This window comes from Lontra canadensis, unplaced genomic scaffold (genome assembly GCF_010015895.1).
Source record: "Lontra canadensis isolate GAN:19392208 unplaced genomic scaffold, GSC_riverotter_1.0 scaffold60, whole genome shotgun sequence".
Classification (NCBI taxonomy): Eukaryota; Metazoa; Chordata; class Mammalia; order Carnivora; family Mustelidae; genus Lontra; species Lontra canadensis.
Window position 1 is genome coordinate 751,950 of NW_022631054.1, and position 27,700 is coordinate 779,649.

A 27,700-nucleotide genomic window follows, 5' to 3' on the forward strand; every position below is an offset into this window, starting at 1 on the left:
CTCTGTTTTCCCCTCCCTTTCCTTTTTGAATCCCACAATTTCCTGTTGGGAAAGGCTGTAATTAGCCCAGTTCAGGCACCAGATCCCAGACAGAGGCACAGCTGCTGGGAGAACTCTAGGAAAACACGGGAACCAATATTTTTCCAATTAGAAGGACTGTGGCATAACCCTTTTGTATGAGTTCTATTGAAACCAGATTTCTCCAGTCAGCTGCCAGGGGAAGAAGGTAGAGCGGAGACTCCCCATGGTCGCCCTGCCCACATTACCACCCTGGAGCTCAGCGACAGTCGACACTCGACAGTCGAACAGGATGGTTCTGGATTCTGGGGAGGCTGAGCCCCGGCTTACTGAGTTCCACCCCTGATAATGTCCCCAACTTCCTGCTTTGGTGTCCTGGGAGATGAGTAAATGGGTAAAGGACAGAGCAAACTGAGACAGCAGATGACTTGGGAGATGGGAGAAGGGAGCAGGACGCTGGGGTAGCTAGCTGATGTTCCCCCCTTTCAGCGATTTACAGGAGACACACCCCAGCTTGGTCATGAAGTTGGTTTGCTTCCACTGTGCGATGCAGTCCTCAGAGGTTTTAAAGTCGGCCTGCACAGAGTAAACAGAAGCCATGAATGGGGTGGTGAGGGGAGGCGTCGACAGCCCTTCCCCAGGGTCTCCTGTGCCTCTCTCTCCACTACCAGCAAGCCTGCCCACCTGAGGCATTTAGTTCAGGAAACCGGTCACGAGTAAGTGCAAAGAACTATGTACCAAGACAGCAGCGTTCCAATAGTGAAAACCTGAGAACAACTTCCATGTCTAACAAGGTTAAATAATTTTGTCATATTATGACAATTACGATTCACTACTGCACAATCAGATCACTGCTCAGTATTTAAGAAGACAGGGAAGTTTTTCTGGCATCCAGTTAAAGAGAAAAATAAACATGGTGGGGCTCAAACTGTAAATATATTACCTCCCCGCCCTGAAGCGGTCCACAAAGAAATAATCACTAATGCTATTTCCCAGGAACTAGGTGTCAGGACTATGGATATTTTGTCTCCTTCATGTTCCCTATACTTTGGATGGTTCTACATTGGGAACCTATTTTATAGCCTGGAAAAGTAAGTGATCCAAAAAAGCCGCCTGGGAAAGTCGGAGAGGGGGGAGTGGGTAAAAACATGCCTGCCACGCGCAGGGCGAAGCAACAGGTAGAAAGCACTCTAATGCCCCCCAGACATACCCTGGCTGAGCCAGGAAAGGAGGGATTACTAGGGAAGGTCACACGTGTCGTGTTAACTCCACGAGGAGAGAAAAACATGGCTGCTTGGTTCATGATGTAGCCCGGAGCTCCTAGAACAGGGGCTGACATACATATCAGGGGCTCAGGACTTGTTGAAGGAAGGAATGCATTCAGGGGTTGTGGCGACATGCTGTGTTAGACTCCATGCCCCAGAGGGCAGAGAGAGAATGAGTGCTCCAAGACCAGGGTGGGGTGGGGGGGAGAATCCTGGCTCCATGGCTTCTGGGGACCCTGTGTGGCCTTGGCAGGTAACCCGCCAGATAAAACAGGGATAACCCTGTGCTCCGGACTGAAGATCAGAAGAGGAAATGTCTGAGTCCCCCACACAGTGCTTCAAGGAGTCTGTTGGTGCTCAGTCCCTGTGAGGGTTCCCATGCTCTGCAGGTGCCTGCCCCCTCCCCTCCCCAAAAGGTCTGGACGGAGGAAGGGAGAGGCATAGAGGCAGGAAGGGCGGAGGAGGGGCAGAGGTGGACTCTGGGGGGTCTGGGACCCAGTCCAGGGGGCCCAGGCAAGAAAGCTGGCATGGCCAGCTACTGACCTGCAACTTCTCGAAGACTTTCTTCTTGGGCTTGAGCTCTTCATCTGGCTGGCCCTTCTCATAGCCCTTCACGAACACTCGCTCACCGGGAGCAGAGCCTGCAGGAGGGTCCAGAGGCTCCACCTGGCGGGTCAACCCCTCTCTGAGAAGACACACAGGATGAGGGAGGAGTGAGGCTGTGGCCTGCCTGTAGCTGCTGTGGAAGCCAAGGCCTTAGGGCCTCTACATAGGGGCCCTCAGGGCAGAGCTACTGGGATGGGCTACCAGGATGCTACTGGGATGGGCTGGCCTGGGCTACCCCGAAATGCTCTGTCTGGAGAGACACCCAAATCTGGGTTTTCGTCGGGAGGAAGTAGGACATAACAGAAGCAAGGCCCAATCGGCCAGTCAGAATCAGGTAGGACTCCTGGCTCCGACTTATCTGGGAGAGAGACTCCAGCACGTGCCTACTGCTCCAAGCCTTCGGATTTCTGTCTTAATAAAACTGACTTTAGGTAAAGCGTATTATTCGCAGTTAAGTGTCCAGGAACTCATTCCTTCATCTTTTGGACTGGGTCCTCAGGGCTTCCACCTGGCGTGGGGAAGGGTGTTGCGTGGGCCCATTCCCTCCCCCTCTCCACCCCCTGTTCTCACTCACATGGAGGCGCACAGAAGCATGCCTTGGGACTCGATGCCTCTCATCTTCTGGGGCTTCAGGTTGCACAGCACCACCACCAGCCGGTCCCGCAGCTCCTCCTCAGGCACGAACTGCACCAGGCCGCTCACCACAGTCCGAGGCTCGGCTTCCCCCACATCAATCTTCTCCACATACAGGCTGTCTGCATCCGGGTGCTATGCGAGAGGTCAGGCCAGATGGGACCATAACGCACTGGGTCACGGGCGGCACCAGGGAGCCCTGAGCGCCATGGTGGGCACCACTCCCTGGCACAGGCTCCTCAGGGGCCCCTGGAGCAAACTCTCTCCAGGTCCCAGATAGCAGACCGGAGAATGGGTCGCGAGGGTTCATTTTACTGTCTGCCAAGAGGCAGGCTTCGAGTAAAAGGAGGGGCGAGCAGTCTCCCCCAGAGGTTAAGTGGCCTGAGCCTTCTGGGTGGCGACCATTACGGCCACACACTGCCCCAGCCTGGAGGAGGATGGAGGACAGCGCTGGCCTTGCCATCTCAAAGAGCACCCGCAGCTACCTCAAAGTTGTTTCCATAGCTGGGTCTATGCTGTGAAAAAGAATGCTGGTAGAGAAAAAAAGTCCACAATGGTCCCAGGTCCCTGGTTGCATAACCTTTTCCTCTGGGGAAAAAGGAAGTCCCTCTCCCTTCCCCATTTTCAGGGGTGTGTGGGATGGGACAGCAGGACCAAGTGGCTGATCGGAGATAAGGCCTGCAGCTAAGTCCAGACAAGGTGGTACAGACCAGAGGAGTCTATGGGATCGGATTTAATGGATAAGCAAGCTCCCTCTGACTAATACCCTCCCCCCACCCTGAGTTCCTGGCTGTGTCTGGTTGCACAAGGTCCAGAGGCAGCAAAGGGAAAAGGCTGACACCTGCAATTAGGCACCTGCGTTCTGACTTGCAATGTGACCTCAGGGAAGTAATTTCTCATCCCAGGCCAGGTTTCCCTCAGATGGAAACAACAGACAAACGTGACCCCATCTGCCTCTCTGGGATGTGGTGAAAAATGAGTACCTTCTCCACACTAATGACTTTCCCCACGCGGATATCCAGCCGGGACGGGATGACCTCCTCTGGTTCTGAATTCTTGGCAGGGCCTTTGGCAACTGGCTCTGGGAATGAGAAGAGCCCCAAAGGGTCAGAACCCTCCTTTGCCATGACAGGTCAACCGCTGACACACCCACTGGGAACACTAGCAGGGTTTCATGTAGAACCCCAGAATCTACCCCTTTAGTTATATCTTTTCTCTTTTTGAAGTCATCTCTACGCCTAATATGGGACTCAAACTCATGACCCCGAGCTCAAGAGTCGTAGGCTCTACCAAATGAGCCAGCCAGGGGCCCCCTAGTTATATCTTCCTTAAAACAGATCAGCAGGGCACCTGGGTGGCTCAGTGGGTTAAGCCTCTGCCTTCGGCTCAGGTCATGATCTCAGAGTCCTGGGATGGAGCCCCACATCTGCCTCTCTGCTCAGCGGGGAGCCTGCTTCCCCCGGCCCGGCCCCCCCGCCAAGCCTGCTGCTCTGCCTACTTGTGATCTCTCTGTCAAACAAACAAACGAAATCTTAAAACAACAACAACAACAAAAAAAAAAACCCCAGGATCAGCAACCTTTGAGAAGTGACATGCCAGATTTTCATCTATTGTTTCCCTCAGGTATCTGGCGGGGAGGAAACGGGGCAGGGGGCAGTAATAGCTTGGCTACCTTTAGGTGTTTCCATTTGTGCTCTCCACATACATTTATTGAGTTGGGAGAGTCACACAAAACCATCCATGTTGATATCTCAGTGTCACGGGTTAAGTGGATAGCCAGCTAAGGGCCAGTCAGAAGCATACGGAAAGGAATTAGGCAAAGCTGAAGATGAGCTTCCCTAAGGAGCTGTGCAGGCTCTGAGCAGCTCTGTTCCCTCATGGTCTAACCCAACTGCTCCCTTAACTGAAGGATTGAGCGAAGGATCACAGTACACGTCTCACACCAGTAGACTGGGACAACAGGATGTAATCACAGTATCGCCCAAACCTAAATCCCGATGACTCAAGTTCCATTCCAGAGGTCAATGGGCTAGGATATTCCTGCACTTCTGACCCCCTGGCTTCTCGGGCTCTCGATTTAAGACAGACCCTTTTTGGAAGCCCACCGACAGGCGCTCTGTCATGATGACGTCATGCAGCCCTTGGCCCCTGACCTCCCGGGCTGGCCTTACTTTGCTTGGAGGGCTCTGGGTAGGCAGCGCTGGTCAGTTTCTTCAGGGCAGGGGTGTTAAACTTTTCCCGGATAGGATCCAGCAACTTGTTCAGGGCGACCTCCACAGAATTCTTCAGGTCTCCAGGATGTACAACCTGTGGAAGTGTGCAAAGGGCCGGTGAGGGGAGCCACCTGAGGGGGGGCATGACACGTCTGACTAATGACAATGTGTGGTGTAGGATGCAGGCCGCTGACCCTCAGAGCAGCCCCGTGAAGCTGACAAAGCCAAGAAGAGGACACAGGTTCAGGAAGATTTTCTAGTCCGAGATTTAGGTCTTTTGACTCTGAATTCCATCCTAACTTGAGGGATTGCATCTTATTAAGATTTATTTATTTGAGGGCGCCTGGGTGGCTCAGTCATTAAGCAGCTGCCTTTGGCTGAGGTCATGATCCCAGGGTCCTGGGATGGAGCTCCACATTGGGCTCCCTGCTTGGTGAGAAGCCTGCTTCTCCTTCTCCCACTCCCCCTGCTTGTGTTCCATCTCTTGCTGTCTCTTTCTCCCTGTCAAATAAATAAATAAATAAATCTTAAAAAAAAAAAAAAAAAGATTTCTTTATTTGGGGAGGAGCAAGATGGCGGAGGAGTAGGAGACTGAGATATCATCAGGTCCCAGAAGTTCAGCTAGATAGTTATCAAACCATTCTGAACACCTACAAACTCAACAGGAGATGGAGGAGAAGAGGAGCAGCAATTCTAGGAAATCTAGCAAATCTAGAAAATCAACATCTTTCCGGAAGGCAGGATGGGCGGAGAAGTGAATCCGAGGCAACATAAGGGAAGACTGACCACGGGGGGAGGGGCTGGCTCCCGGCAAGTGAAAGAGCAGTGGGGCACAAAATCAGAACATTTAGAAGTCTGCTCCGCAGAGGGATGTCACTCCAGAGGCTAAGCCAGGTGTGGAGCCCTCATGGGGATAGTGTGGTCTCAGGACCCACGGGGACACAAAAAGACCAGGGGTGTCTGAGTGGTGGCAGAGCTCCCAGGTATCAGAGCAGGGAAGCCGGCTGCAGAGATGGGGCTGAGGAGTGAGCTCTCAGCTCGGGGTCACCTTAAACCATGATCGAGGCATAGTCAGTCCACTGCTCTTCAAGCAGGGACCCCACAAGTGGCAGATCCGGAGGGACCTCCTCCTTCCTCCTCCAGGAGGAGTGGCGGGGGAATGCACGACAGGATCTGCTGGATTTGGAGACTGCAAACGGGGCTGTGCACCAGAGACAGAAACGCTTGGTCACAGGCCAGGTGGAGACCAGGGAGACGGGAGGGATCGACTGCTTTTCTCTGAGGTTGCACTGAGAAGTGGGGCCCTCAGCTCTCGGCTCCTATGGGCCAGAGACTGGGAGGCTGCCATCTTCACTCCTGTCCTCCAAAGCTGTATGGAAAGTGTTCAGGGAGCCCCAAACTACGAAGATTACTTAGACTCGCCCCTGGCAAATGTGGTGCAATTCCACTTCAGGCAAAGACATTTGAGAATCACAGCAACAGGCCCCTCCCCCAGAAGATCAGCAAGAACATTCAGCCAAGACCAAGTTCACTGATCAATGAGAACTGCAGGATGCCAGAGCTAAGGGAAAGCAACACATAGAATTCATGGCTTTCTTCCCCATGATCCTTTAGTCTTTCAAAGTTATATTTTTTTAATTTTATTTTTTTCTTATTCTATTTTTAAAAAATTTTCCTCTTTCCTATTTTAACATTTCTGAACTATTTTATCCTCTCAATATCTTTTAAAAAATCTTTTCTAATTTTCATCATTATAGTCACATTTTATCCTTTCATTGAATTTAACCTTGTGTTTGTATACACACAGGTTTTTTTTTTTCCTTTAAAATTCTGGGAGGGGCGCCTGGGTGGCTCAGTGGGTTAAAGCCTCTGCCTTCAGCTCAGGTCATGATCCCAGGGTCCTGGGATCGAGCCCCGCATCGGGCTCTCTGCTCTGCAGGGAGCCTGCTTCCTCCTCCTGGTCTGCCTGCCTCTCTGCCTACTTGTGATTTGTCTGTCTGTCTCTCTCTCTCTCTCTCTGTGTCAAATAAATAATAAATAAAATCTTTAAAAAAAAAAATTCTGGGATACAATTTCTTTTAATAGATCAAAATGTACCCTAAATCTAGCACACAGCTTTGTCCTAGTCTCCAGCCTGATCACATTCTTTCCTCTTTTTCCAAACAACTTATCAATTCTTTTTTTTAGAATCTTTAAATTTTCATCTTTATAGTCATATTCCATCCCTTCATCATGTTTACCCTTATTTTTGTATATATAAGTTTATCTTTCTTTAAAATTTTGGGAGGTAGTTTCTTCTAACAGATTAAAATACACCCAAAATCAAGTGTGGGGCTCTGCTCTATTCACCAGTCTAACATATACATATATGTTATATATATATATATATATATATATATATATGCTATATATATAAAATATATACATATATTTATATATAAATGTTATATATATGTATATATAAAATTTATATATATACATAATTATATAAAAATATATATACAATTTATATATATAAATATATATTTATATAATTTATATATATATTTATATAATTTATATATTTATATATAAATATATATATATATATAAATTTTTTTTTTTGGTTCCCCTTTTCCCCCCAGTTTCAAGTCTCTTCTGACTTGGTTAGTATATATTTTTCTGGGGTTTTGCTACCCTTTTAGTATTTTGTTCTCTCATTCATCTATTCTTATCTGGATAAAATGACAAGGCAGAAAAACAGCACACAATAAAGAACAAGAGGCGGTACCAATGGCTAGGAACCTAGTCAATATGGACATTGGTAATATGTCAGAACTAGAGTTCAGAACGATTCTCAAGGTGCTAGCTGGGCTCAAAAAAAGTATGGAAGATATTAGAGAATCCTTTTCTAGAGAAATAAAATCCCTTTCAGGAGAAATAAAAGAACTAAAATCTAACCAAGTTGAAATAAAAAAAGCTATTAATGAGGGGAAATAAAAAATGGAGGCTCAGGGGCGCCTGGGTGGTCAGTGGGTTAAAGCCTCTGCCTTCGGCTCAGGTCATGATTCCAGGGTCCTGGGATTGAGCCCTGCATTGGGCTCTCTGCTCAGCAGGGAGCCTGCTTCCCTTCCTCTCTCTGCCTGCCTCTGTGCCTACCTGTGAACTCTGTCTGTCAAATAAATAAAATAAAATCTTAAAAAAAAAAAAAAAAAGGAGGCTCTTACTGCTATGATAAACGATGCAGAAGAAAGAATTAGTGATATAGAAGACCAAATGATGGAGAATAAAGAAGCTGAGCAAAAGAGAGACAAACAACTACTGGACCACAAGGGAAGAATTTGAGAGATATGTGATACCATAAGATGAAACAATATTAGAATAATTGGGATTCCAGAAGAAAGAAGAAAAAGAGAGGCAGAAGGTGTATTGGAGCAAATTATAGTAGAGAATTTCCCTAATTTGGCGAAGGGAACAAGCATCAAAATCCAGGAGGCACAGGGTACCCCCCCCCTCAAAATCAGTAAAAATAGGTCCACACCCCATCATCTAATAGTAAAAGTTACAAGTCTAGTGACAAAGAGAAAATCCTGAAAGCAGCTCGGGATAAGAGGTCTGTAACATACAATGGTAGAAATATTAGACTGGCAGCAGACCTATCCACAGAGACCTGGCAGGCCAGAAAGGACTGGCATGATATATTTAGAGCATTGAATGAGAAAAATATGCAGCCAAGAATACTATATCCAGCTAGCCTGTCACTGAAAATAGAAGGAGAGATAAAAAGCTTCCAGGACAAAAACTGAAAGAATTTGCAAACACCAAAGCAGCCCTACAGGAAATATTGAAAGGGGTCCTCTAAGTAAAGAGAGAGCCTAAAAGTAACACAGACCAGAAAGGAACAGAGACAATATACAGTAACAGTCACCTTACAGGCAATATAACGACAGTAAATTCACACCTTTCAATAGTTACCCTGAATGTAAATGGGCTAAATGCTCCAATCAAAAGACAAAAGGTATCAGAATGGATAAAAAACTAAGACCCATTGATACACTGTCCACAAGAAACTCATTTTAGGGGTGCCTGGGTGGCTCAGTGGGTTAGGCCTCTGTTTTCCGCTCAGGTCATGATCTCGGGGTCCTGGGATCGAGCCCTCCATTGGGCTCTCTGCTCAGTGGGGAGCCTGCTTCCCCCTACCCCTTCCTGCCTGCCTCTCTGCCTACTTGTGATAAATAAATAAAATCTTAAAAAAAACAAAACAAAACTCATTTTAGACCCAAAGACACCTCCAGATTTAAAGTGACGGGGTGGAAAACAATTTACCATGCTAATAGACATCAAAAGAAGGCTGGGGTGGCAATCCTTGTAACAGATAAATAAGATTTTAAGCCAAAGACTATAATAAGAGATAAGGAAGGACACTATGTCATACTTAAAGGGACTGTCCAACAAGAAGATCTATCAATTTTAAATATATATGCCCCTAACATGGGAGTAGACAATTATATTAACCAGTTAAGAACAAAAAGAAACATATCAACAATAATACAGTAATAGTAAACACCTTAGTGTTAGTAAAAACCATTAACACCCCCTCACTGAAATGGACAGATCATCTAAGCAAAAGATCAACAAGGAAATAAGGGCTTTAAATGACACACTTGACGAGATGGACATCACAGATATATTCAGAACATTCCATCCCAAAGCAACAGAATACACCTTATTCTCTAGTGCACATGGAACATTCTCCAGAATAGATCACATCCTGGGTCAGAAATCAGGTCTCAGTTGGTACCAAAAGATTGGGATCATTCCCTGCATATTTTCAGACCACAATGCTCCGAAGCTAGAACTCAATCACAAGAGGAAAGATGGAAAGAACTCAAATACATGGAGGTTAAAGGGCATCCTACTAAAGAAAGAATGGGTCAACCAGGAAATTAAAGAAGAATTTTAAAAACTCATGGAAACAAATGAAAATGAAAACACAACTGTTCAGAGTCTTTGGGGGCACAGCAAAGGCAGTCCTGAGAGGAAAGTATATAGCCATATAAACCTTTCTCTAGAAACAAGAAAGATCTCAAGTACACAACCTAACCCTAAAGGAGCTGGAGAAAGAACAGCAAATAAAGCCTAAACTCAGCAGAAGAGAAATAATAAAGATCAAGAGCAGAAATCAATGAAAGATGTATTTATTTATTTATTTATTTGAGAGACAGAGTGCACGCAAGGCTGGGGGTCAGAGGGAGAGGGAGAGAGAGAACTTGAAGCAGGCTACATGCCCAGCGTGGAGCCCAGTGTGGGGCTGCATCTCATGACCCCGAGATCATGACCTGAGCTGCAGTAACTTGGGGGGTTTTAGAGGCTGAACTTTTTTTTTTTTTTTTTGAGGCTGAACGTTTTTATTAATCAAATTCTTCTAGTCCCCCCATTCATGTTTCGAGTGGTGGCATGAACCAGGGGCTATTTACAGGCGGAGAAACACCCACAGAGGCAATCCGAGGAGATAGCCTGGGAGGGAGCTGGGCGAGCGAGAAGAGAGAGTGAGGGCATTAGACAGACCGGGGCTAGAGTCCCAGCTAGCTGTGTGACCCTGAACCAGGCACTTAACCCCTCTAAGTTTGGGATGCTTTACTTAAGAACTGAAGAGAATACCTAGGTCTCAGAGTGTCAGAATGAGGATCCAGTCCCATAATGTGGGTGAATACGGTGACTGATGCTAGTACAGGGCAGGGGCACAGCCATTTGATTCTTCTTCTTGTGTCCCGTAACTAGTACTTTTATATCCCAAATCCGGCCTGAGAGGCTCCGCTAGATATTCTGAGGAGTTATCTCTTAGCTGTGGATACCTGTAATACAACAGTGCCTCCATTTTTGCTTCTGATACTCTCTCATTTCTTTTGGAATGTTTCGTTTTTAACATCAGAAAAGCTTTAGACCTGCTCTGTTCAGTGCGACAGCCGCTAGCCACGTGGGGCTGAGTGTAAAGTACTATTCAGTTTCGCAGTTGCACGGGGCTCACAGAAAGGCTGACCACACAGGACCAGTGGCAGCCACGTGAGAGAGCACACCCCGAATGTGTCGGCCCTCAAAGAAAGTTCTATGGGCTAGTGCTGTTCTAGGCTTTTCTTCAGACCCACTTCTTCTGTCCTTCTTGTTATTTCCACAGATGACTGTTCACGGGGCTGAGGAGTGACGCGTGGGTTTTATGGCTGCTTCAGACTGCACGTAGAGGGCTTCAGTGCAATGGCTGTGAAACATCCAAAAAAATGGGCCTTAAGGGCCGCAGAGCTCCGAGGTCATGGAGACTTTTCCTCTATTTGATGTTCAAACCCTCACACCGTGTTGCCTGCAGGGGGCTTCTGGCCTCTGCCTGAACACCTCAGTGATGGCGACACAAAGTCAGGTGAGGCAGCCTGGCCCACTGCCATCCAACAAAGGTTGCTGCACGGCTCTCCCTGATGTTGAACCTGAACGTGCCCCACCCACAGGCCTGGCTTAGCCCTCTGGGGCCACAGGAAGAAATCCAACCCGTCCCCCACGAGAGTCTGCCATGAATCTGAGGTGGACCGAACGCAGCCCTGATTCCCAGCCACACATCCCCAGTTCTTTCAACTGTGCCTCTGCGACAAAGGTTTCAGTCTGTTCCCTAACACAGCCCCCTTCGTCTCCCCAACACAGCCCAGACTGTCTAACAAACCTCATAAAATCGAAGTCCAGGCCTGGATGCAAAGCCCCAAATGGACTCACACCAGTGGAGAACTGAATGGACTCCCTGGTTCCAGACTCCACATTTTCCATATCTTACAGCAAGACCCCGTTCACATTTCTGACAGCCCAATCACACTGCTGATTCAACCCAAAGTCAGAGCCAATCAAAAGCCCTCATTTCCTTCCCCATATGCACCACTATCACATCTTCCCTTTAGGACCTGGCCCTGCCTGGCTCGCCCACAACACTCCGCCAGTTTGTCAGACCAAACCACTTGCGATTCTGTACCGTGCTATTTCATCTTCCTGTGTCGCGCACAATTTAGTCCCTCTATTTGGATGTCATCTCCTCTGCAAAGCTTTGCCCCACAGCCCGGTAATCACTTCCTCCCATCTTCTCTCTGGACCATGTATACACCATCATCGCACAGCCACACGGCAATGATGTTTATTTACACGTCCGCCTTTCCTTCTGGACCACGAGCTTCGTGAGGATTTAATCCTCTGTAATGCCAGCCCTCACCGTGGTGCCAAACTCATGGGTACCCAGGAATTCTTTTCTTAAGTGGTCTCTTGAGGTCAGCAGGATCCTCTATGCTGTCCTTTCCTAGGTGTTTCTTTTCTGAACTCTGACTTTGCACCTGTCCCTGAAATACTTCACCTTGCTGGGTTTGGTCCCTCATTCCAGGTTAAATCCTTTGCAGAGTGATTAGGACACCAATATTTTAGCTTTGGGCCATTCGCTCGCCTAACCTGTGAACCACCCGAATCCTCATTAAGCCACTGCCCGTGATACACAGCCCTGGAGAGCATCAAGCGGAGACTTGGGGCAGGTGCTAGAAAGCTGGCTAGGTCAAGGAGAGGTCTGGCAGAAGGAATTCGGCGGGGGCGGGGGGGGTTCTCCTCCTCTGGGATTACCTCATCAGCGAAGTCCTTTTCCAGGTCCAAGTAAGAAGTATAGGTTTTGTTCCCACCCCACTTCTCATCTCGAAGGATCACAAACTCTGTAAGACAAAGGATCCATGCCAACAAACTCATCGGTAATGGCAAAGTCAGCAGTCCTAGCTCAAATGGTACGGATACTTGTAGTTTCTGTTATACATTTTCAATTTTTATTCTGTTATACATTTCAACTTTATTATATGATATATATATTTATATATCTTATTGTTCTTAAATCAGATGAGCCGGCAACCCAGCTGGCACCCATGCTCAAGGGGAAGGATTGTGCCTTACATTTCTTTCGTCTTGCTCTAATTCAGCATGCCTGTGCCCACCCTCATTTCTACAACCCCCGCCCACCTTGACACTCTGCTTAGAACCCAACCTGGTGACAATCTCATGGGCAATGAAATCACATCCCAAGTGCAAGTGTACCCTGGTATATGAGAAGTCAGAGGGAAGCCCGAAGGAAGACTCTTAACCAACCCCAAGGATGAGCACAGTACTAGCTCTGCTCCCTCCGCCTGGCCTCCGAGAAGCAATCAGCGAGTGTCTTACCGGACTTGAGGGGAAAGAGGACATGCTTGATGAAGGACAGAACCCCATTGTTCTCCACATTCCCTGGCTCACAGAAGGCCTTCTTTAGTTTTTTCTTCACATCCTCCTTCCGGTCAAGAAGATCAATCTTGGACTCCTAGAAGCCACAGAGAAGGGAACTCTTATGGTGGAGAATGAGATATGCTCAACTAATCTGTGTGTTTTTTTTTTTTTTAAACAGAGGTTTAAACATTAACAACTTTAATAAAAGCAGTATTAATCAGAGTCAAGAACCACTCACAATATTGCCACCTGACAAAAATCACGATTTCAGTTTTCCTGTGTTCTTCCCAGGCCTGTAACATGCAGAATCGTTACAAACTCGCAGTTGGAGAACAAATGTCTAACCTTTGCTTTTTTACTTCAGACTATATTGTAAGTATTTCTGAGGGGCTACCTAGTCTTTGCGTCCAAATTTTTTTTTTAAGATTTTATTTATTTATTTGACAGAGAGAGAGGGAACACAAGCAGGGGGAGTGGGAGAGGGAGAAGCAGGCTGCCCGCCGAGCAGAGAGCCCGATGCAGGGCTCGATCCCCGGACCCCAGGATCAAGACCTGAGCCAAAGGCAGACGCTTGACGACTGAGCCACCCAGGTGCCCCTTTGCTTCTAATTTTTATGCTGTATCACACTCCCAGTTATTACTGACAACATGATTTCTGAACTGTTAGATTATGTTCTAATTTTGACAAATTATATACAATAGTACAATGAACATCTTTGCAGTTTTTTTTTTTTTTAAGATTTTATTTGTTTATTTGACAGAGGAGATCACAAGTAGGCAGAGAGGCAGGCAGAGAGAGAGAGAGGGAAGCAGGCTCCCTGCTGAGCAGAGAGCCCGATGTGGGACTCGATCCCAGGCCCCTGAGATCATGACCTGAGCTGAAGGCAGAGGCTTAACCCACTGAGCCACCCAGGCGCCCTTTGCAGAGGTTTTTACTGTTTTTGTTTCTGCCTTCTCTAGGATTATTTCCTTAACCTACCCAAAACTGTCAGGCCCAAAACTGTTTTACGAAAGGGGCATACTCCTGGTCATTGCCCAAAACAGTATGTGAGCGGCTTGCTGCATGGCAAACCCCCAACCCAGGTACTATCTAGTAAATAGAGCCATCTTCTCTTTTTAGGTAGTAGAAACTGTTTCTTATTTTGGAGTGAGCAAGTGCATGGTTCTTTGGGTCCAGTGGTTACCAAATTCTGGTCTGTGTATGCCTGCGTATGAGTCATCTGGGGTGAAAAAAGGAAGTTACCGGAAGATGAATCAAAATCTCTCCTCCTCTCTCTCTGCCTGCCTCTCTGCCTACTTGTGATCTCTCTCTCTCTCTCTCTCTGTCAAAAAAAACCCAAAAAAAAACAAAAAACAAAACAAAACTTCAAAATCTCTTGAGATTGGGCCAGGTATTGGTATCTTTAAAAAGCTCTCTAAGTGATTCTGATGCAATCATGTTCAGGAACTGCTGCTAACACTGACTTCCAGGGCCAAGATATGGTGAAAGTTACTAAACAGGGTGAGTGATACGATATTTTGTCAGAGAAATAACTGATACATGGAAGACTTTAACACAGAGAAAAACAAATATTTTATATATTCCTTGAAAAAATAACAACAGGTTCCACGTGTGTATTTACTGATCTCTGATCAAAGATTGAAAAGTCAGATTTAAAGAACTAGAAGAACACCCAAATTAGACTTCAGTCAGAATCACCTGGTGGAATTTGAAAGAAAATACAGATTCCTAATGTTCCCCAGAACCACTTCATCATAGAATCTCTAAGAACAGCCAAAGCAACGTTTGTTGTTATTGTTTTTAAATTCCCTAAGTGGTTCTGAAGCTCAGCTGTGTTTGGGAACCCAGAAGGCAACCTTTCCCATCTTGGGGATTCCACTACGTCCTCCATTCTGTATCCTCAGTGATCAAAACAGAAGTGTATTCTTCCGAAGCAGGACTTCTAACTGTTAGAAGATATTGTATTTATCACAGTAGTTACATCAAATATCAGCCCGAGAATCCAGATACTCTATGGTGAAATGCCACCCTAGCCTCACTAATCTCATGAATAAGGCTGACGTTGAGCACAGTTCTATGAATGAAGAAACTACTTTTGCCTGTGCGTTTTACCAGCCGCAGGGAAAGTGTTAAGGTTATGATGGTATCTCATCAGGACTGCTTCTGGGTCCTTCAATATTCAAGAACCACTGAAATTACCTGGATGGCTTCAGATTCCCTGGAACTCAGATCTACAAGAACTCTGGTTAGCGAGGGGAAATCTTCTTTTGAGTCTTCAATCCTTTTATCTCTTGCTGAGGATTTCTAAACTCAAGTCAGAATTGGCAAACGTACCTCTTCTGAGGAGCTCATTTTACTGCCGGTTAATCCTGGAACCATGGGATTCATCAGATGGACCCGTTTTGAGTAGCCAAGTGCAGGGAGGTACTGGGGGGTTAGAAAGAAACACACAAAGCTGCTGTTAGTATAAATTCCTCCTCAGTGCCCCAGTCTCATCTAACTTGTCCAGCAACGTGATAGTTTGATATAGCTTTTCCAATCTCTATTTTTTTTTTTTACTGAACATACAACCTTTCTTTCTTCCTCTCTTTTTTTAAAGTTTTTACTTGGGGTGCCTGGGTGGCTCAGTGGGTTAAGTCTCTACCTTTGGCTCAGGTCATGATCTCAGGGTCCTGGGATCAAGCCTCGCATTGGGCTCTCTGCTCAGCAGTGAGCCTGCTTCCCCCCTCTCTGCCTACTTGTGATCTCTGTCAAATAAATAAATAAATAAATCCTTAAAAAATTTTAAAAAACTAAGGGTTTTACTTAAACTTAGTTAACATACACCATAATATTAGTTTCGGGTATAGAATTTAGTGATTCTACACTTCCATTCGTCTCCTGTTGCTCATCACAACAAGCACATGCCTTAAGCCCCATCCTCTGTTTCTCCCGTCCCCCACCCACCTCCCCTGTGTTAACCATCAGTTTGTTCTCTACAGTTAAAGAGTCGTTTCTCGTTTTGCCTCTCTCTCTTTTCCCCTCATTTGTTTTGTTTCTTAGATTCCATGTGAGTGAGATCATATGGTATTTTTCTTACCCTGACTGACTGACTTCTTTTCTTTTTTAAAGACTTTATTTATTTGACAGAGTAAAAGAACACAGCAGGGAGAGTGGGAAGCAGAGGGAGAGGGATTAGCAGGCTCCCCACTAAGTGGGGAGCCCGATGCAGGACTTGATCACAGAACCCTGGGATCATGACCTGAGCTGAAGGCAGACACTTAACCGACTGAACCACCCAGGCACCCCAGACCGACATATTTCACTTCACATAATACACTCTAGTTCCATCCATGTCATTGCAGATGATGACATTTCATTTTTTGGGAGGCTGAGTAATACTCCATTGTGTTGAATACACAACCTTTTGATGGTGTACATAACATAAACAAGTTTTCTTTATCTCAAAAAAAAAAAAGGTGTCTGTTTTCTCAACTGCTTTTCTGTTAGTATTATATTGTGATTTTTACATTACATTGGATTTGCCCTGTCACCATAAACAACTCTAAAAGCTGGAAACATATAAAATAACCATTCGTAGGCATTCAACAGCAATAGCAGTAGGGCTACAAAGCTTGACAGAAGGGAAAGCAAAGGTGACCCCACACTCACCCTGGCTTTCTTCTTGAGGGCATTTTTTCCAAACCAGGTGCTGAGAAAAAGAGAAGAGCTGTCTGATGAAGGAGAGGAGAGAGAGTATGGGGTTCAGTACTGCCAGGATGCTGGGATTTGGTAAGGGTTTTAGAGTAAAGCGAGCTCCCCGACCCAAATCTAAGTAAAAATTCCCCCAGTGATTTATGAGCCGACTCATAGCTGTGTGTGCATACAGAAAGACACCAGGAAGTCCAGCAGGGAACAGGTACTGGGAGGCTGGAGACCCGCAGAGAGATTTTAGACACTGGACAGTGCTGGGGAGACAGTATGAAGTTCAGGTCCACTCAGAGTAAAGAGGTCTTTGTCAACACTCTGAGATTTGAGTTTGAGACTCCAGAAAGGTCACATCCCAGGAATAAGGACCACATCGTAGGAGGAAGGGCAAAACTGAAACAGACCTGTTCTGACCGAGCCTAGAACCAGTGAAGACAGGATCAAGGTGATAAGGCGTAATTTAACAGCCTACAAAAAGCACAGCACCCTATAAACATAATCCAGAGTCTCTACAACACATCTATGATGTCTCTGATACAATAAAGTACTAGAAATGGCAAAAAGAAAAAAAAAATGTCTGATAGTTAAGAGAAAACAGTCAATAAAAGCAGACCCTGGAATAATCCAGATATTGGGATAAACATATCAGGATGTCAAAATGACTATGATTGGTATGTTAAAGGAAACAGAGAGAAAGATGGACAAAATGGATAAAAGACAGGATTTCAAGAGAGAACTGGAATCTATAAAAAAGAACCAACTAGAATTTCTAAGATGGCATGCTACGATATTGGATGGTCTTAACAGAAGACAGGTTTGATGAACTTGAAGAAAAGTCAGCAGAGAATAACCCAACTAAGTACAGAAGGGACAAAAAAAAAAAAAAAGGCAGGGGGGAACAACAGAACAGAATATAAGAGAAGTGTGGGACATGGTCAAGAAGTCGACCATACGTATAATTAGGGAATTAGGGTCCTAGCACAGGAGAGAGAGAATAGGATAGAAGCAAAATTTAAGGAAATAACAGGGGACAATTTCTCCAAATTGAAGAAAACAGACTCAGGAAGCTCAGCAAAATCCAAGTAGGATAAAATAAATACCAAGAAAACTATACCCAGGAACATAATAGTCAAATTGCTGAAAATCAGAGACAGAGAAAACTCTAAAAGCAGCCAGAGAAAAGCTGTATTATCTATAAAGGAGAAACAATAATACTTACAGGTGACTTCTCAATGGAAACTAGGGAAGCAAGAGGCAATGGGATTACTCTTTAAAGTGTTAAAAGAAAAATAATTGCCAACCTAGAATTTGATATCCAGTGAAAACAAAAGAAAGATGTTTTCATTCAGAAGAAAGCTGAAAGAACTTATTACTAACGACGTGTACTACCAATGCCAAATTGGATGGGGGGAGGCTCTTCAGGTCGAAGGAAAATGATCCCAGATGGAAGCCCAGAAGCACAGAAGCCGTGGAAGGATCAAGAGTACCAGGAAGAGTGAGTAGGGCTAAGTGTATAGGAAAATTGAGTGCTTAAGGGGCATCTGGGTGTCTCAGTGGGTTAAGCCTCTGCCTTTGGCTCAGGTCATGATCTCAGGGTCCTGGGATCAAGACCCACATCGGGCTCTCTGCTCAGTGGGGAGCCTTCTCCCCCCAACCCCCTGCCTGCCTCTCTGCTTACTTGTGATCTCTGTCAAATAAATAAATAAAATCTTTAAAAAAAATTGAGTGCTTAAAAAGGAATTATAATAAAGTCTTCGGGATTTAAAATACATGTAGAAGTGAACTTGGGACGCCTGGATGGCTCAGTTGGTTGAGCGGCTGCCTTCGGCTCAGGTCGTGATCCCAGCGTCCTGGGATCGAGTCCCACATCGGGCTCCTTGCTCGGCAGGGAGCCTGCTTCTCCCTCTGCCTCTGCCTGCCTCTCTGTCTGCCTGTGCTCGCTCACTCTCTCTCCCTCTGTCTCTGACAAATAAATAAATAAATAAAATCTTTAAAAAAAAAAAAAGAAGTGAACTGTATGACAATAGCACAAAGGGCAGAAGGAGTTAAATGGATAAAATTGTAGGTTTTTACATCATTGAGAAGTGGTAAAAATATCGAATTTAAAGTGTTATATGTTACAAAGACACATGCTGTAATCTCTAGGGCATAGGTGAGCAAAACTTTCCTGTAAAGGACCAAATGGTACATATTTTTAGACTTAGAGACTTTGCCCACATAGGGTCTCTACTGCATATTCTTCTTCATGTTTTGTAGAGCTCTTAAAAAATATAAAAACCAGGGGTGCCTGGGTGGCTCAGCTGGTTGAGCGGCTGACTTTTGGTTTTTGCTCAGGTCATGATCTCAGGGTCGTGGGATCAAGCTCTATGTCGGGCTACACACTCTGTACCAAGTGAAGTCTGCTTGTCCTGCTCACTCCCCCTCTGCCACTCCCTGCCACCAGTGTGATCGTTCTCTAAAATAAAGAAATAAAATCTTTTTTTTCCAAAGATTTCATTTATTTACTCATTTGTCGGAGAGAGAGAGGGAGAGTGCACAAGCAGAGGAGAAGCAGGTTCCCCACTGAGCAAGAGGTCTGACATCCCAGGACCCTGGGATCATGACACGCAGGTGTCCCAAGAAATAAAATCTTTATTTAAAAAGGTGGGGGGGCACCTGGGTGGCTCAGTGGGTTAAGCATCTGCCTTTAGCTCAGGTCATGATCCATGGTCCTGGGATTGAGTCCCGCATGAGGCACCCTGCTCCACGGGAGCCTGCTTCTCCCTCTACGTCTACCTCTCTCTATCTCATGAATAAATAAATAAAATCTTTATTAAAAAAAAAATTATACTGTTCTTAGAGCTTGTGAGTCACACAAAAACAAGCCATGGTTCATATCTCTGCTAGAATAATAAAAGTAGATGCAACTAAAAAGTTAACAGAGGAGATAAAATAGAATAATATGAAATATATAATCAAAAAATTTACATTGAAAGCATTCCTCGTTCATTAAATATACCTGAAAACCATAAGCCAGTCAAAGAAAGATAAACACCGTATGATTTCATTCATATGTGGAATTCAAGAAACAAAACAAACCAGCAAAGGGGACAAAAAGGGAAAGAGAGACAAACCAAGAAACAGGACTCAACTACAGAGAACAAACTGATGGTCACCAGAGGGAAGGGGGGTGGGGGGAGGAGAAATGGGGATAGGGATTAAGGAGCACAATTGCTGTGAGGAGCACTGAGTAACGTACAGAACTGGTGAACGAGCAGACTGCATACCTGAACCTAATATAACACTGTATGTTACTATACTGGAAATAAGATTAAAAACTTAATAAAAAATACATTCAAAAACCATTTAAAAAATACTATATAATCTTCCATTGTGAGGAGTTATCATAACATATAACAATCCCTTGCCATTGAATATGAGTTTATTTCTAGATTTTTTTAAGATTTTATTTTTTTATTTGACAGAGATCACAAGTAGGCAGAGAGGCAGGCAGGGAGAAAGGGGAAAGCAGGCTCCCCACTGAGCAGAGAGCCCAACGCGGGGCTCAATCCCAGGACCCTGAGACCATGACCCGAGCCGAAGGCAGAGGCTTATTAACCCACTGAGCCACCCAGACGCCCCTCTAGATTTTTTTTTAAGATTTTATTTATTTATTTGTCAGAGGGAGAGAGAGAGAGTGAGCGAGCGAGCACAGGCAGATGGAGTGGCAGGCAGAGACAGAGGGAGAAGCAGGCTCCCCGCCAAGCAAGGAGCCCGAGGTGAGACTTGATGCCAGGATGCTGGGATCATGACACGAGCCGAAGGCAGCCACTTAACCAACGGAGCCACCCAGGCATCCCTATATATTCATTTTTTAGAGATTTTATTTTTTTATTTTTATTTTTTTATTTTTTAAATATTTTATTTATTTATTTGACAGAGATCACAAGTAGGCAGAGAGGCAGGCAGAGAGAGAGGGGGAAGCAGGCTCCCTGCTGAGCAGAGAGCCCGATATGGGGTTCGATCCCAGGACCCTGAGATCATACCTGAGCTGAAGGCAGGGGCTTTAACTCACTAAGCCACCCAGGTGCCCCTAGAGATTTTATTTTATTTTTTTTAAGATTTTTATTTATTTATTTGACAGACAGAGATCACAAGTAGGCAGAGAAGCAGGCAGAGAGATAGGAGGAAGCAGGATCCCTGCTGAGCAGAGAGCTTGATGTGGGGCTCGATCCCAGGACCCTGAGATCATGACCTGAGCCGAAGGCAGAGGCTTTAACCCACTGAGCCACCCGGGCGCCCCGAGATTTTATTTTTAAGTAATCTCTACACCCAACGTGGGGCTTGAACTCATAACCCTGAGATCAAGAGTCGCATGCTCTACCAACTGAACCAGTGAGGTGTCCCTATGTCTAGATTTTACCTTTGAATTGATAATGTGATAAATACTTTCATATATAACTGAAGTTGCACTTTTAAAATTATTTCCTTAGCACCAACTTGTGTCATTATCAGGGCAAACTACCCTCCTGGAAATATACATTCCCACTAACAATGTTTTCTCCACACCCTTGCCAAGATGAGGTTTTGAGAAGCTTTCAAAAATAACAACCATTTCCCAATAGCCCTTTCCAACCTACTCAAATTCTTTCCCCCAAAAAGAACTACCAAGGGTTTGCTCTGATTTCCTCCTTTAAACCCTGTTAAGCCTCATCTCAGAGATGACTGGTTTATGTAAGATCCAGAGCAGTACGGACTGAACGCTCTGGGAAAAGCCAGTAGCTGACGGATGGTCCCTTTCCCTAGAAACCGTGTTATTAGGAAAGAAGCAAATCCAACAGGTCTGTGGGCAGCTTCCAGGTGGCAGCAAGAGCACGGGCTTTTGGGTCAAACGGGTCTGAGTGCCAATTTCTGCTCAGTCACTAACTGTGTGATAATGGACAACTTGCTCTACACTCCGTTTTCTCGTCTGCAAAACAGGGAGAACAACACCTGCCACACAATAGAGTTATGAGTGGTGGGACTGGCATATTCAGTAAACCTTAACTGCATACCTGAGGCACAAAAGGAAAAAAGACAGGGAAGAGAACACCGACCTTCTCCGCAAAGGTGAAAATCTTTCTCTGATCAACACCTCCAAACTGGGCATCCACTTTCAAATACTCTTCATCCAAGGCCTGTGGGAAAAAAATAACACGTGAGCATAAACTCCTACTGTATTTCTTCTATATGAATCTGAGAAATCAGAAACTTTTGAAAATCACCAGATTTTTTTCAGAAAGTAGGGCTGGGATGCAAATACAGCAGCATCCAGCCTCCCTCTTGTCTTCAAGAGCTGCATGGACATTTTCCTAGTGCCTGCGGTGAGTGGCGCTCCATGGGGATGTCATGGGGGAGAAAAGAAGAGCCTCCGCCTTCGGGGAGCGCACAGTCCACTGGGGAAGGGAGGGAAGAAGCAGAAGACACACTATAGTCGGGTCAAAGGTACCCACTGAGTAAGACAGCCTGTGACAAATGTCAAATAATGGCATAAGAGGGGTGCCTGGGTGGCTCTGTCAGTTAAGCATCGGCCTTTGGCTCAGGTCATGATTCCAGGGTCCTGGGATCAAGCCCGGCCTTGGGATCTCTGCTCAGTGGGGAGTCAAATAAATAAAATCTTAAAGAAAAAAAAAAAGGGGGATAAGAAGAAAGTGCTATGAGAACTCAGAAGCAAAAGGCAAGACTAAACTGATTTTGTCACTTGCTACCTGCCAGGCCTAGTGCCAGCCCTGAGGAAGCAGAATTGAACCGGACCCAGACTTGGCCTATAAGAAGCCAATTACCCAGCTGAATGGGGCGCCTGGGTGGCTCAGTGGGTTAAAGCCTCTGCCTTCGGCTTGGGTCAGGATCCCAGGGTTCTGGGATCGAGCCCCATGTCAGGCTCTCTGCTCAGCGGGGAGCCTGCTTCCCTCTCTCTCTCTCTGCCTACTTGTGATCTCTCTCTCTGTCAAATAAATAAATAAAATATTAAAAAAAAAAAAAAAGAAGCCAATTACCCAGCTGAAAAGAGAGACATGTAAACAGAGAATTTCAGTGCAGTGTGCAAAGGGCTACCCAAGATGTTCATTTTAAGGGACAGTACTAACACAAAGACAGAAATGCTTATCTCTAGCTGGTCAGGCAGGTGGCAGTGAAGGCTTCCTGGAATCACACTGTGTCTGACCTCGGTTCTGAAGAATATAGAGATGTTTTTCACCATGCAGAGGAAACAGATGTGAGAAGGCAGAGAGGTGTGAAATGTATAGGGAAATTATGAGTGATTCAGTATGCAAAAGCACAAACTTCAACGGATGTAGGAAGTGGTTAGTGATGGCATCAGAGATGGAAGGATCCTGACCGTCATACTAGGATGTCTAGCATTACCCCGGCCCACACTATAGAAACATCACACCAGTAAGAGGGCAGGGCACAGAGTGGAGCCCTCTGGACTGGAGACAAAGAAAAGAGCGAAGAGGCTTCCATCTTAGTCCAGGTAAGAAATGATGCTGAACCAGGTCAGTGGGGATGTAGAACAAGAACACATTTAAGAGAATTTATTATTTATTATTTATTTTATTTATTTATTTTTTTTTAAGATTTTATTTATTTGACAGATAGAGATCACAAGTAGACAGAGAGGCAGGCAAAGAGAGGAGGAAGCAGGCTCCCCGCTGAGCAGAGAGCCCGATGCGGGGCTTGATCCCAGGACCCTGGGATGATGACCTGACCCGAAGGCAGAGGCTTTAACCCACTGAGCCACCCAGGCACCCCCATTTAAGAGAATTCAAAAGTAGAACTGGTAAGGTTTCATGTCTAATTGAATGGAAGGAAGAGGAAGGAGAGGAAGAGACAGTTGAGCAAGCAAGAATAATCTAGAATAGCACTGTCCCTAAGATATTTGGGAATGATGAATATGTTCTACTCTGTGCTGCCCAACGGGTTAGCCACTAGCTACATGTGGCCTGTTAGCACTTGAAATACAGCCAATGTGACTGAAATCTACAAACTTCAATTTTAATTATTTTTAATAGCTACATATGACCATGACTAGAAGAGAGGCTACCATACGGGACAGTGTAGATCTAGAATGTCTCTCCAGGCTTAACCTGTAGAAGGCTCTTTTGGAGGTGATGAGGGAAGACTTGGTATTCTTATACCAAACATTTTTTGAAAGATTTTATTTATTTACTTATTTGAGAGGAAGAGTGCACACAAACAGGAGGAGGAGCAAAGGGAGATGGACAAGCAGACTGCCTGCTGAGTGTGGAGCCTGACGTGGGGCTCAATCCCATGACCCTGAGATCATGACTTGAGCCAAAATCAAGAGTCACTCAACTGAGTCACCCAGGCGCCCCTCTTGTATCAAACATTATAGAAATATACAAAGATGGGTGTATTAACAGTATTAACAACTCAAGTTTGAATTTTTCTTTCTCCTTGCTCACACAAATACACACACAAGAAACATGATGCGCTTTGTTTAATGGAAAATACGATCTTGCCTAAAATTTATTTTGTTTCATTTTTTAAAGATTTATTTATTTTACGGGGTACCTGGGTGGCTCAGTCAGTTAAGTGTCTGCCTTCGGCTCAGGTCATGATCCTAGGGTCCTGGGATCCTAGGCTTGGGAATCAAGCCCTCTGTTGGGTTCCCTGCTCTGGGGGAGCCTGCTTTACCCTCTCCCTCTGCCTTAGGCTTCCCCTGCTTGTGCTCTTTCACTCTCTGGCCAATAAAATCAATCTTAAAAAATAAATAAAATAAAACAAAATTTATTTTAGAAGGAGATAGCACACTCACAGGTCTGCATGGTGGGGGGAGGGGCAGAGTCTCGGAGAGGCAGGGAGAGAGAGCGAGACTCTCAAGCAGACTCCCCACTGAGTGTGGAGCCTGTTGAAGCGCTTGATCTCACAACCCTGAGACCATGACCTGAATGGAAATCAAGAGTTAGCTGCTTTGGGCACCTGGGTGGCTCAGTTGGTTGGGTGACTCCCAGGATTGAGTCCCACACTGGGCTCCCTGCTTGGTGGGGAGTCTGCTTCTCCCTCTGACCCTCCCCCATCTCATGCTCTCTCTCTCTCTCATTCTCTCTCTCTCAAATAAATGAAATCTTAAAAAAAAAAAAAGAGCTGCTTAACCATCTGAGCCACCCAGATGCCCCGCCTAAAATTCATTTTTGCACATTACTCTGAAATTTTCTTCACTTAAGAGATCATGATCAACATAAAACGGGTATGTGACACTGCAAAGCATTCTCTGGGAGGACTGGCTTCCGCATGTATAGTATATTCTGCAGACATGAAAAACAAACCCCATTTACTACGTATATGTAAAAAATCATCTGGTCATTTTCAGCCAAGAGTCACATGCAGTGCCTTTGCACAGAAGACTTAGGGTGTGGTCTGTCAGTATGATCTGTAAATAACTGGTGGGAACTCCCATGTCTCCTTGTGTAAACAGATTTGTTAACTGAAATGCACTTTACAAGAAAATATATAAAATCTGGGGGCACCTGGCTAGCTCAGTCAGTGGAGGGTGCAGCTCTTAATCTCAGGGTTGTGAGTTCAAACCCCACACTGGGCACAGAGCTCACTTAAAAAAAGGAAAAAAAAAAAAGAAAAAGAAAATGTAAAACCTGCAAATAAACTGATTTATAAATTAAAAAAAGATGTGTGAGAAGAGCAGTGTTTTCAAGGGCAGACAGCTAGGGAAGGACCTACAGCTGAAGAAGTCCAAGGCTTGTAAGAAAGGGGAGGGAAGGGAGACAGGAAGGAAGGCCTGCAGCACAGCAAGGGAACGAAGGACCTGGGTTTCACCAGGGCTCGGTGACCAGTAGTCAGAAAGGGGGCGGAAAAGGTCCCTGGGCAACTTCATCCCTCCCAAGTACCTGTAATCCGGGGTACAGCAGACCACTCAGCAAAGGGTGCTCCACCTGCTTTACCACCTCAGCCCCAGCTTTCTTGGCATCGTGCTGTGTGACCACGGACGAGAGCCTGTACACATCTAGTGTGTACTCTCTGAAGAGGAAAGGAAGCGGGGACACCTGTGAGACTGGGCCAAGGCTTCACTTTGATCCTGAAGCACATTATTTCACTCTCCCAATCTTAAGACATTCCAAGAGAACTCTGCTGCCTGGAAGCTTCTAGAATTGGACTGCTCCTTACTCTTATACAAAATACTACTTTACTTTTATTTTTTTAAGATTTTATTTATTTATTTATTTGACAGAGAGAGAAAGACACACACACACACGCACACGCGCGTGCGCGTGCACAGCGAGAGAGGTAACACAAGCAGGGGGAGTGGGACAGGGAGAAGGAGGCTTCCCGCTGAGCACGGAGCCTGATGTGGGGCTCGATCCCTGGACCTGGAACCCTGGGATCATGATCTCAGCCGAAGGCAGACCCTTAACAGCTGAGCTACCCAGATGCCCCTATTTTTTTTTTAAGAGTTTATTTATTGATTTGAGAGAGAACACAAGTGTGGATGAGAGGGGGAAAGGGAGAAGCAGGTTCCCTGTTGAGCAGAGAGCTGAATTTGGGGCTCCATCCTAGGACCCCAGGATCATAACCTGAGCCCAAGGCAGATGCTCAACCACCTGAGCCATCCAGGTGCCCCTATGTCTTTCCTTTTTATAGATAGCTTCAGTTAATCTTCTTCCCTTACCATTTGAAATACTGCTTGTTTGCCATTCCCCTCCATTATCTTCTTCTAGAATGCCTATTAAATAAGCAGAATTCGGGGCGCCTGGGTGGCTCAGTGGGTTAAGGCCTCAGCCTTCGGCTCAGGTCGTGATCCCAGGGCCCTGGGATCGAGCCCCACATCTGGCTCCCTGCTCAGAGGGAAACCTGCTTCTCCCTCTCCCACCCTGCCTGTGTTCCATCTCTCACTGTCTCTCTGACAGAAAAGTAAGTAAAATCTTTTCCAAAAAATGGTGCAAAGACAATTAGTTATGTATGTGGGAAGGAAATGATCCCTCCATTTCAAGTGGATTAAAGATTTAACTGTAAAGGCTAACCTGTAAAAGATTTAAAAGATCATACATATATAAAACTATCTTATAATCTCAGGGCAAGGCAAATTCAACAAAACACACCAAAAGCACAAATCACAGGAAAAGACTGATGAATTCAAATTCAAATTAAGACCTTCAGTACATCAAAAGTAAAATAAAGTCAAAAGACAAGCCACCAGCTGGGAGAACATATTTAAAACATATGTAACTGGCAAGAATTAATATCCTAGATTCTTTGTCAAAAACTACAAAGTCAGCTGTCAGAAAAATGAGTCAGTCCAGTAGAAAAAGACAAATGGGCATTTCACAGAAGAAATCAAATGACCAATAAAAACATGGAAATTAACCTCCTTGGTTATTCAAAGAAATTTAGATTAAAACTTCATTAAGAAGCCACTCGTGCATACCAAATTAGCAAAAATTAAAATAATGACAATATTTGGTAATAAAATGGATAAAAGTCCATTTGGAAAAGAGTTCAACATTATCCAACCAAAGCTCAAGATGCAGTTTCCCTATGATCCAGTAATTCTACTCTAGGCATGTATAAAGGAACTTGCATTTGTATACCAGGAGACACACACTAGAATATTTATAACACACTGTTTATAGATACAAGGATATAAAACTGGAAAGAAACCCAAAAGTTCAGGATAGTAGTTACTCTGGAAGAAGAGGAAGTAGTATAGGATTGTGGCAGGGGGTAGAGCACACGAGCTTCAGAAGTAATTAAATCCTTTTTCTTAAACTGAGTGATGGGTACACTATTCCTCATGTAGTTTATTACACTGTCTCTCTGTCAAATAAATAAATAAAATCTTAAAAAAACAAAATGAAAGTAATCTCTACACTCAACACGGGGCTCGAACCTGCCATCCAGAGATCAGCAGACCACGCCAGCCAGGTGCCCCTCCCCTAGAAGTTTAAAGGCTTTGCTTCATCACCCTCTGGTTTTCAGTGTTCCTTTTGAGAAAAGCAAAGCTATTTTGATTCCTGAAATTCTGTATGTGACTTCTTTTGCCCCTTTGG

At 45.2% G+C, this 27,700-nt stretch overlaps 2 protein-coding genes across 4 annotated transcripts in view; one reads left to right on the forward strand and one right to left on the reverse strand.

The window, feature by feature from the left end:
• Positions 1-304: 304 nt before the first annotated feature.
• The window catches only part of YARS1 (tyrosyl-tRNA synthetase 1), a 35,984-nt gene continuing 8,588 nt past the window's right edge, over positions 305-27,700 (reverse strand). For both annotated transcript variants that reach the window (XM_032877107.1, XM_032877108.1), the window contains exons 4-13: positions 25,544-25,673; positions 21,737-21,817; positions 15,309-15,401; positions 12,932-13,067; positions 12,350-12,435; positions 4,694-4,829; positions 3,506-3,603; positions 2,464-2,657; positions 1,827-1,968; positions 305-594 (exon numbers count right to left, since the gene is read on the reverse strand). In XM_032877107.1, the coding sequence (XP_032732998.1) occupies positions 484-594; positions 1,827-1,968; positions 2,464-2,657; positions 3,506-3,603; positions 4,694-4,829; positions 12,350-12,435; positions 12,932-13,067; positions 15,309-15,401; positions 21,737-21,817; positions 25,544-25,673 (1,207 nt within the window). In that variant the 3' untranslated portion in view covers positions 305-483. The remainder of the gene's footprint in view (positions 595-1,826; positions 1,969-2,463; positions 2,658-3,505; positions 3,604-4,693; positions 4,830-12,349; positions 12,436-12,931; positions 13,068-15,308; positions 15,402-21,736; positions 21,818-25,543; positions 25,674-27,700) is intronic.
• The window catches only part of S100PBP (S100P binding protein), a 51,919-nt gene continuing 47,299 nt past the window's right edge, over positions 23,081-27,700 (forward strand). Inside the window, exon 1 of one of the 2 annotated variants that reach the window (XM_032877113.1) lies at positions 23,081-23,151. The gene's annotated coding sequence lies outside the window, so the exon portion shown is untranslated. The remainder of the gene's footprint in view (positions 23,152-27,700) is intronic. The other variant, XM_032877111.1, reaches the window with a different exon arrangement.